The following is an 11,128-nucleotide window of genomic DNA, read 5'->3' on the forward strand; positions in this document are numbered from 1 at the left end:
GAGTAATACTCCATTGTGTATAAATGCCACATTTTTTTTATCCATTCGTCTATTGAAGGGCATCTAGGTTGGTTCCACAGTCTTGCTATTGTGAACTCTGCTGCTATGAACATCGATGTAGCAGTGTCCCTGTAGCATGCTCTAAAAAAAAAGATTTAAATAAACAAAGTCTGGGGTTGTGGCTCATTGGTAGCATGCTTGCCTAGCATGTGTGAGGCACTGGGTTTGATCCTCAGTGCCACGTAAAAATAAATAAATAAGGTCTGGGGTGGTGGCTCAGTGGTAGAGTGCTCACCTAGCATGCGTGAGATGCTGGGTTTGATCCTCAGCACCACATAAAAATAAACTAAAGATATTGTGTCCAACAGAACTAAAAAAATAAATGTTTTTTAAAAATAAATAAAGGTACTGTGTTCCATCTATAACTAAGAATTTTAAAAAGCTTTAAGTAAACAAAAATTCAAAAAGGAAAACTAAATAAGTTGTTATATTAAAATGAAAATTAAACTATTCAAAAGTGCATATAGACCAAACTGACTCAAATTGTGAATTTCTATATACACTGCCAAAATAGATAGTAATCTATAAGTATTGTTTGTATTTAAAAAAAAATATGATAAGTAATTTGAAAAAAGAGAATGACCATAAATCTGGTTATGCATTTGAAATGCTGACCATTGTAATATCTTTATTTTCTTTAAATAAAATGCAAAAATAGCTGGGCATGGTGGCACACGCCTGTAATCCCAGCAGCTTCAGAGGCTGAGGCAGGAGGATCTAGAGTTCAAAGCCAGTCTCAGGAAAAGTCAGGCACTAAGTAACTCAGTGAGACCCTGTCTCTAAATAAAATACAAAATAGGGCTGGGGGTCGTGGCTCAGTGGTAGAGTGTCCCTGAGTTTGATCCCTAGTACCCAAAAAATGTGATATGAAGAAAAGGCAAAAAATGGGCTGGGGTTGTGGCTCAGTGGTAAAGTGCTTGACTTGCACGCATGAAGCCCTGGGCTCAATAATCAGCACCATGTAGAAATAAATAAATAAAAATAAAGATATTGTGTCCATCTACCACTAAAAAATTTTTTTTTAAAAAAAGGAAAAGAAAAAAAACCCCACATATACCCTAAATCATCTTATAACATATCTCTGACTAGTTTTTTTAAATATTTTAGTGCTGAGGATATAGTTCAGAAGGAAAGTGTTTGCTTAGTAAGTCTGAGGCCCTGGGTTTGATTCCCAGCACCACCCAAACATAAAAAAAATATATATTTTTAAATTTTTTAGATGTTGATGGACCTTTATTTTATTCATTTATTTATTTATATGCGGTGCTGAGAATCGAACCCAGTGCCTCACACATGCTAGGCAAATGCTCTACCAGTGAGCCACAACCCCAGCTCAATAAGTATAAATCTTAAACCAATTTTTTGGTGGGAAGGGGCAGGGTGCTAGGGATTGAACCAAGAACTTTGTACATGCTAAGCACAGATTCAACCACTGAACAATACCTGGAAGCCTAAATCATATTAGTTATATTAACAATTACAATAAGGCATTATGAAAATATACTGCTAAAAGAGTAACCACTTTTGGGCACATTGGTGCATGCCTATAAATCCAGAAACTTGGGAAGGTGAAGCAGGAGGATCACAAGTTCAAGGATAGCCTTGGAAACTTAGGCTTGGGAACTTAATGAAACCCTCTCAAAATTTAAAAAAAATGAATAAATAAATAAATAAAAGAACTGGGGATATACTCCAGTGGTACACTGCCCTTGGGTTCAATTTCCTGTATTGCAAAAAAATAAAAATAAAAACCAATAACTACCAATCACTCAGAATGTAGAATAATCAAACTAAATCATTTATTTTCCACATAGTATCATGGTGTGCTTAAATTTAAAAATTTTTGCCCTAAGTAAGAGTCACTATCTTTTTATCTTTTAAAGGCTTAGCCAAAATTGAGTGTTATATATTTGATATCTTAATCCCTTTACTTAAAGTTCCATCCTCTCCTCCTTTGTAAAGACCTAAATGTAAGTCCCCTAGTGAACTAGTGGTTAGGATTTGGAGCTCGCTCTCAAAGTTACTGACTCCTGTTTCTCTCACTCTGATTTCTTCCCACTGTAGGTATAATGAAATTCTCATGTTTGGACCTGGAGTTCACCTATTGTTCATTTCATATCAAAAATGCTGAATGGCTCAATGATCAAAATTGAGAAGGCTATAACTCGTACCAAATGCTACAAACTTCTTCCTCAGATGGGGTTCTTGATCTGAATGTGTAATCTAAAGCTGCACTTAGCATTTCAAGTTTGAAGATTTAGCATGAGCACTGTCCTGAAATGGGACTCTTTGGCAAACATATGCCAGGAGTACTCAAGTCAAACTGCACAACATATGGCATGGAGTTTCTCTCTCATCATACATTCTACACAGTAACCACCTGACTTGTGAGCGTGCCAGAGAGATTTTTTAAAGGTCACTTAAAATTATTTCCACTAAATATCACACTAGTAAGAATATGTTATTTTTTTAAATGGTTTATTCTTACCCAGTGGAGGCTGAAGTAAGTCTCCTTCTTTTTCACATGTCCCAACAGGCTGTATGTCCCGGGAATCGACAAGTCTCCAAAAATCATTTCTGTTGTCACTGCCATCCAGTCGTAAACGTAATCTGGCCCCAGTAATTCCAATAACTGTAGCAATACATACTGAAGTAACATTGCGAGGGTCACGAGCTTCCAATTTCATACCAACTTTGAAGTCATTTGCTGGTGGAATCTTAGACTATAATTAGATAAAAATTTGTCAAAAATGCATCAACTTTAAGAAAAACAGTTATGTTGCCAGAATACCTGGGAAACATTTTAAGTACGAGTCATAGCAGACAGTAACTGAGGTCAAACCTATCAGGGTCAAGAAAAAAATTTTCTCCAAACTCTCTCCTTGGTTTGACATGCAGTATAAAAACATTACCCATTGCTAGTCTTACTCATTTGCCCACATACCTAAATAGAACCTCTAAAATTCACCTTGAGGGGCTTTCTGAAGTAAGAATGCAATTAGGCTGTTCCTCTTAGAAAAAACCTACTAGCAGATCATCGTTGCCTATGATAAAGTCCAGCTGCTCAGCACAGTTTAAATGTTCCCACACCTTTAACCTCATTTCCACACTATCACTTCCATCCTCTTTGTGCTTCAAGCTACCCCAGGCTATCCCTCAATATTCAGATTCTTTCACACCCAGGTGCCTTGCCTCTGCCTCCCCCTCTTCCCAACAATCTCAAATAGAATGTCTTCTATTATCCTTCCCGGTATAAAGGTATCACACTTCTCATAATTATTTATTTACAAGTTTATCTTTCCTTCCAGATGGGCAATCATAAGGGCTTAGTATACCTGACATAAGAATAAATTATTTTTATTTTTGGGGGGATTGAACTCAGAGGCACTCAACATCTGAGCCACACCCCCAGCCCTACTTTGTATTTTAATTAGAGAGGGTCTCACTGGGTTGCTAAGCACATCGCTGTTGCTGAGGCTGGCTTTGAACTTGTGATCCTTCTGACTCAGCCTCCCAAGGTGCTGGGATTACAGGCCTGTGCCTGGTTTACATTAATATAAAAAACATCTACAAAATTTTGGCATACCTGTCTGAAGCATTCTGCAGGAGCACTTAAAGATCCAGTCTCTTTCAAATATTTGTCCCACTGAAAATCATCTGGAGAAAACGCATGTGCAAAACAGGGATGAATGAATATACATATACATACATATATATATACATATGGTATGCATAGTAGTTTTCAGAACCATCTGTTTTTTAGTTAGAAAACTCTTTAAAAACAAATACTTCCTAAAGAGCAGATTCAAACATCCTGATCTACATTTGATTAGCAGCATGGAAATAAAAAACAAGACAATTTCCTAATAATAATGGCTCTGATACAACCCAGGTCCTTTCAATGTATTGAGAAGTAAAGCACAGTGATTTAAAAAATGTCATTAGAAACAAAGGAATTTTTGTAAAGTAATACAAAGTTTATTCATCTACTTCAGATATGAATTTATTCAAGAAACATGTTTATACCATTTCATCCCATGAATGGGAAGGCACTCTGTTCTTCATGGGGAGCTGAAGGTGTGTAAGTATGTGGTCCAACAGAATTTTGCTCTTATAATGTTTCATGGAAAGAAAAAATTCTGAGAACCAGAGTAGTTTCTCAAAGGACTATTAGATCCAAAGTGCCAAGAAAATGTTAGTAGAGCAAAGCAGTTAGCTAATCATTAGTGTAGTCAGGTATACAGATTATTTTAATGATCTACATTTTCTACAAACTCTTAATGTCTACCCCTCCCCATTAATAACATATCATAATTCCAGAGAAGATCAAAAAACAGTGTACTTAGCTGGCTTGAAACAATGTATGTTGCCTGACTAGTTAGACTTATCAAAGGATAAATTTTATCTCTAAGTAAAACCAAAGTAAAAATTTCAGAATAAAATATAAGCTTTGACCTTTTCTATTGCTTAGCTTTTATATTTACAAGTTTATTGTACATATTGTACCAAAAGCAATAAGAGTTTATTTTAATACTAAGTAAGAAACAAAACCATGTTGTATTAAACTACTTTAAAACCTACCATTTTGCACAGATGATGTGCTTGAGTGAGGAGTTTTCTCTTGACTCTCCTTCTTGACTTCCATTGAATCTAACAAAAAAGAGAAAATAGTCAGCAATACCAAAAAAACCACATAGTTTTACGTTGAAACAATATCTTTATTTTACATTTATGTGGTGCTGCGGATCAAACCCAGTGCCTCGTGCATGCTAGGCGAGGGCTCTACCACTGAGCCACAACCCCAGCCCATGAAGTTATTCTTAATAGTAAGTTGTATTTTTTATAACTTCCTCATCTTCTGCATAGGTCTTACTATTTTCTAATAGTAAGTTTTAACTTTTATGACTAATACCCTCATCTTCTACATAGTTCTTACTATTCACTTTATAATTTGCTCACTTCATTTTGTTTACTGTATGTCTCACTCTACTCAAATGAAAGCGCCATAAGGGATTTATTTTGCCTGTCTTGTTCACTAAAACAGGAACTGGCATGCAGAATAAGCAAACATTTGTTATGAATGTTATAAACCAAAACGAGCTGATCCTTATAATGTATAAACTAATATATCCTAATACATTAGGCCCTGGGTTCAATTCCCTGAACCACAAAAATAAAATTGCAAAAAAAAAAAAAAAAAAAAAAAACCTTTCCAAATCAAAGTTACAAGTCCTAGAAATAAAGTGTATGCTTCTGAGTATTCAAAATATCACAGGGAATCTAGAATGCAAGGTAATTTGATGAACTAGGCAGTTTTTCCTCTGTCTTAAGCTAAAGGTCTCAAATAGCCCTGGATCCTTGAGACCTCACCAAATCTAAGATACATCATTTCATCCACAGATATTAAAGTATCTCTGAAAGGACTTAAAAAAACTGAAGCATAATACTGCCATTATACCTTAAATATTAGTTAAAATGCCTTCTATCATCAAATAACCAGTAGGTGTTCGTATTTCTCCAACTGCTTCAATTATTATAAGTGTATGTATGTTGGAATCACTCAATGTTCCCATATAGCAATGGTTGATATCTCCCTATATCCTTTTGATCTGTAGGCTCCTTCTCCTCCTCTTTTTTACCTTTCCCTTGTAATGTTTTTACTGTTCTTGATGGCAATAAACTAGCTAGTCCTTTAGAGTTTTCTAATTAGAATTTTGCTCACTCCTTTCCCCTAGTATTGTGTTCTTCTGGTCCTAGTAAACAGCCATGGATGGGTATTCCTAGACATTAGTTTATTAGTGGCTACAAAATGGAGGGATTCTAATTCTAGCATTCATTCTTGATTATCCAGAAAACATGTTTTTGTGTGTGGTAATAGGGACTGAACCCAAGGATGCTTTACCACTGAGCTATATCCCCAGCCCTTTTATTTTTTGAGACAGGATCTCCCTAAGCTGCTGAAACTAGCCTTGAACTTGTGATCCTCCTGCCTGTCTCCCAAATTACTGGGATTATAGTCATGTGTCACTGAGCCCAGCATATCCAGAAAACTTCTGTAGAGAGAAACTTCCTCTCTTCAACCACTCAGTTACACTGAGGTACAGATCACAAAGGGAAGACACAATTAACATATTATTTTTTTCTTTATTCTTGAGTTTTCAAAATGATAAATTGGATCTCTAGCAATCTCCACGGATGACCAACAGATACCTTCATTTCATTTGTTTTTATATGGTGCTGAGAATCGAACCCAGGGCCTCACACATGCTAGGCGAGTGTTCTACTGCGGAACCACAACCCCAGCCCCCAATAGGTTGTACTTGTGAATTTTTTAGTTTTGTATCATTATGAATTCATCAATTTAAACATACTTTATATATTTTTAACAATTGCTGTTTTGGCCTTATTGATGCTTTGTCAAGTAAGTAATAAACTTCTTTTTAAAAAGCCTTTCAATTTTATTTCAATTCAGTATGGAATATATTTAGTCAATTAAAAATAAAAACTTAACAAGCAGGGTTTTTTTTTCCTTCATAAATTGAGATATTCCCAAACACAACTGTGTATATATTCAAAGGATATGAAATCAGCATGTCAAAGACATCTGTACTCCCTCGTTCATTGCAGCATTTCTTATAATAGTTAACACATTGAATCAACCTGTGTGTCCACCAGCAGGTAAACGGATAAAGGAAATGGGATACATACTCACAATGGAATGCAGTTCAGTCTCAGAAAGGGAAATTCTGTCATTTGTGACAACATGGATAAATCTGAGGGTATTATATTAAGTAAAATAAGCCAGGCACAAAACAAATACAACATGATCTCACTTATATGTGGAATCTAAAATGTTGAATTTAGAGAAGCAGAGAGCAAAATGATGGTTCTAAGAGGCTGGGCTTGGGGAGATGTTTGTCAAAGGACACAAAATTTACATTGCACAGGAGGAATAAGTTCATGAGATCTATTGTACATCATGGTTATAGTGATTAATGACAACATTTTAAACACCTGAAACTTGCCAAGAAAATAGATTTTAAGTATTCTTACCACTAATGAAAAACGAGAGCTAATGCATGTTAATTATCTTTTTATAGTCACTGAACAAGTTATATACTGTATCTCAAAACATCATATTCTACACCATAAATACATGCAATTTTTACCTATCAAAAATTTAAAAATATCAAATATGCAAATTAAACCTATCCCATAACAATATTTTGCTAACCAAAAAAGATCTAGGAAAAATGATAAATCAGGATGTGGATAACAGGGTCACCTGGGATGCTGGTGGCAAGGGCTCACCCTGTGCAGAGAGCCTCTTGTGCTCTGGGTCAGCCTGATCTCTGCTGCCATCTCCTGGCCAGTCGCTTAGCCCAACCACATCTTTGCTTCAGTAGATTAAAGATGACCTCTGCCTGGAACAAGCTACCTCTTCTTCCTCACCTGGCTAATTTCTCCTATCTTACCATGGTAGATGCTGGCATCATTTTCTTTAGGCTTTGTCCCTCCATTCCTCCTCTATATTCCCTATCCTCCCTTTCTCTATAACTGCTCAACTATTTTTCCTTCTTCATTCACTTTTCCTTATATATTTTTTTAATATTTATTTATTTTTTTAGTTGTAGTTGGACGCAATACCTTTATTTCACTTTTTTTATGTGGTGCTGAGGATCGAACCCAGGGTCTCGCATGTGCAAGGCGAGCATTCTACCGCTGAGCCACAATCCCATTCCTCCTTATATTTTTATTTATTGTTTCTAGATATACATGACAGTAGGGTGTGTTTTGACATGGAGTGCAACCCATTCCAATTAGGATCCCATTCTTGTACATGATGTAGAGTTACACTGGTTGTGTATTCATATATAAGTATAGGAAAGTTATGTCCAACTTATTCTACTGTCTTTCCTATTCCCATCCCACCTCCTTTCCCTTCATTCCCCTTTATCTAATCCAATGAACTTTTATACTTCCCCCCCACCCTGCCTTGATATTGGTTAGCATCCACATATCAGAGAGAACATTCAGCCTTTTCCTGGGATTGGTTTTTTTCACTTAGCATGATAGTCTACATTTCCATCCATTTACCAATAAATGGCATAATTTCATTCTTCTTTATGGCTGAGTACTATTCAATTGTATATATACCACATTTTCTTTATCCATTCATCTATTGAAGGGCATGTAGGGTGGTTCCATAGCTTGGCTACTGTGAATTGAGCTGTTATAAACATTGATGTGGCTTCTTAAAGAAGGACCTAAGAATGATAACTTTCAAAGTAAAAGATCTACTTATTGGTTATAAATGGGGAACTCTTTTAATTATGTGAGTACTTTAAAAGGGTTATATGGGCTGCTTTCTGTTTAAAATTATTTGATTTTTTAAAAGTACATGCTTGTATTTACTTAAAAGTTCCACAGTAAGATTTTCTGAGAAAATGTACAGACATGACTCCTGCTCTAGAGAAATTCAATCTAGTTATAGACACTACCCTAAACTAATATACTTAACAAAATTTAAAGGACAGCGTTCATTTAGCCAGAGAAAAAGTCACGAAAGATACAAGACTTGAAGGAGGAACAAGATTTAGCAAGGCAAATATGTGGAAAATATATAATGGAAAGGGAAACACAACACAAAGCGAAGTGCAAATGAGTGTGGCATATATACCGAACATTAAGCAGACAAAATGGAATGAAGTGATTTTTAATCACTTATACTAGAGTTACAAGATCTGGATTCTAATCTTGGATTTATCACAAAATATTGTATAACTTGTTCACTTAACCTCCCTCAGTTTCAGCTTTCTCATTTACAAAACTAGGATAAGACATGATTGCCTCTAATAGTTATTCAGTTCTAAAATTCCACTTCTAAGCACTTAATATTTATTGATTAAAAGGCTTTATTCCAAAAGTTCAGTATACCACACAAGTAACTAAAAACATCATCTTTATATAAGTAAAGTCTACCTTCATTTGCTGTTTGTCCCATTGTATCACTTCCTGGTGTTCTCTCCTACAAGGGGGGAAAAAAACCACAATTAATGTCTCCTTTTAGTGTAATACAGTGCTGAAGGGTAGTAGTTAGAAATCAGTGATAGAATCATTATTTCTATCTCTTCCCCTTGAATAAAAATGATCAGATTAGAAGATCAATAGTTGGCTGGGGGAAGAGGGATTGAGGAGTGATTGCTAATGGACATGAGTAGGGGTATAGCATTTCCTTTTTGGGGTGTTGAAATGTTCTAACATTAGATAGTAGTGATAGCTGTGCAAACTTGTGAATACGCAAAAAAAACTGAATTGTAAAAAAAGGTAAATTTTATAGTGTGTGAATTATATCAACTTAAATATTACATGAGTAAAACAGTAAGTTAACAAAGTTGGTATTCAAACTGAAGCCTATCCCAAAAGCCCACTTCTATCATACTATGTTGCCAAGAGGTAGAAGAATCATGACTGTGTTGGTTAAACTTTTAACTCCAAAAGTCAAGTCCTCAAAGGTAAATATTAGACTGTCCTTCCACTTCGAGAGCTAACCTACTCAGAAATAGGCATATGAAGAAAATACAGTATAAATACTATAAAAAGATGTTATGTACATAGAAAAACCTAATGTGATAAATTATACCTACCCTCCATAACTCTGTGTGACTGTAATAAGAATATGATTATGTGTACAAACTATAGCTGATTCAAGAGACTACACTCAAGCCTCACATCCCTAAAACTCACTTCTTCTGACATCTTTCTCTTACTAACAACTACTTTTCCAGGTACTTGGCCTACAGTCTCAGATGTTTTTTTTCTTTTTTCAATCCCACATTCGTCACTGGCCAACATACTTCATTTCCCTATCTCCTGCCACATAGGGGTTTCATGTCTTCATGAACTTCTACTTAGTTTGGTACCATACCTACCTAGCTTGTCTTGTCATCAATGTCTTTCTCTATCATAACCTACTTGATACATAATAGCAGATATAGTCTGGGCTGTTTTCTTCCTTCTGCTTCCACACTGGCTATGTAACTGAGCAAAAAAAAAAAAACTTTTGTGGAACATATTTAAGGCCCTCTACAATTTCAAAGCACCTGCCATCTAACACCTACCACTATCCTCTGTAGTAACCAAAAAAAAAAAAAAAAACTAGTTTTAAGCCAGGCGCAGTGGTGCATGCCTGTAATCCTACTGCTTGGGAGGCTGAAGCAGGAGGATCACAAGTTCAAAGCCAGTCTCAGCAAAAATGAGGCACTAAGCAACTCAGTGATACCCTGTCTCTAAATAAAATACAAAATAAGGCTGGGGATGTGGCTCAAGGGTTGAGTGCAACTGAGTCCAATCCCTGGTACCAAAAACAAAACAAAACAAACAAACAAAAAATCCAAACACCTCTGTTTCAATAACTTATCATATGGTTCTAGCTATGTGGTATACTCTTTCCTCTTCTGCTTCTTGAAATACTACTTTAAGGTCTAACATAAATAAAATCTCCTTCTTGAAGCCTTTCATGTTCCTTTCTCCATTACCAGCATCTGTTTCCAGGTGTGATCCAGTTATATAAAGAACAAGTATTTAAAGAATTTTTTTGATGTGTTTGGTGCTATGTGGATAGAAGATACACAATCTGCCATAAAAGTGAAAAATCTACAGCAAAAATATCAGCAAGCAGTTATTAAACAAAACAAAATACAGGCGTTAAAAGAGAGGTAAAAGTGGTGCTTTGTGGAGAGGTAGATAGAACAATTGACCAGGAAAATACAAGAATTCTCAAAAGAGAGAATCTTTAGTTCCTTAAAGATGACAATTTCAATGTTAAAATGCAGTGAGTTATTTGAAGGCACCACAAAAAGTGAGCCCATGTCCAGTACAATATAGCCTAAGGATTCTTTTAAGGTAAAGATAAAATCAAAATCATTTGTCCTAAATATACCTAAATACACTTTGTTTCACTATAGACAGCCTTTATCATTCTTCACTCAGGTCTATGTAGCTTCCATGTTTTATTACACTGATCATTAAATGTTAAATGAAATTATTCCCTTTAAGAGAATATGGG

The 11,128-nt window shown here is 35.5% G+C and overlaps 1 protein-coding gene across 2 annotated transcripts in view; it reads right to left on the reverse strand.

The window, feature by feature from the left end:
* The window catches only part of Scml2 (Scm polycomb group protein like 2), a 65,969-nt gene that overhangs the window by 44,341 nt on the left and 10,500 nt on the right, over positions 1-11,128 (reverse strand). For both annotated transcript variants that reach the window (XM_015488063.2, XM_048796349.1), the window contains exons 2-5: positions 9,043-9,088; positions 4,642-4,710; positions 3,647-3,717; positions 2,549-2,783 (exon numbers count right to left, since the gene is read on the reverse strand). In XM_015488063.2, coding sequence (XP_015343549.1) covers positions 2,549-2,783; positions 3,647-3,717; positions 4,642-4,710; positions 9,043-9,064 — 397 coding nt within the window. In that variant the 5' untranslated portion in view covers positions 9,065-9,088. The remainder of the gene's footprint in view (positions 1-2,548; positions 2,784-3,646; positions 3,718-4,641; positions 4,711-9,042; positions 9,089-11,128) is intronic.

This window comes from Marmota marmota, unplaced genomic scaffold, assembly GCF_001458135.2.
Source record: "Marmota marmota marmota unplaced genomic scaffold, marMar, whole genome shotgun sequence".
Lineage (NCBI taxonomy): Eukaryota > Metazoa > Chordata > Mammalia > Rodentia > Sciuridae > Marmota > Marmota marmota.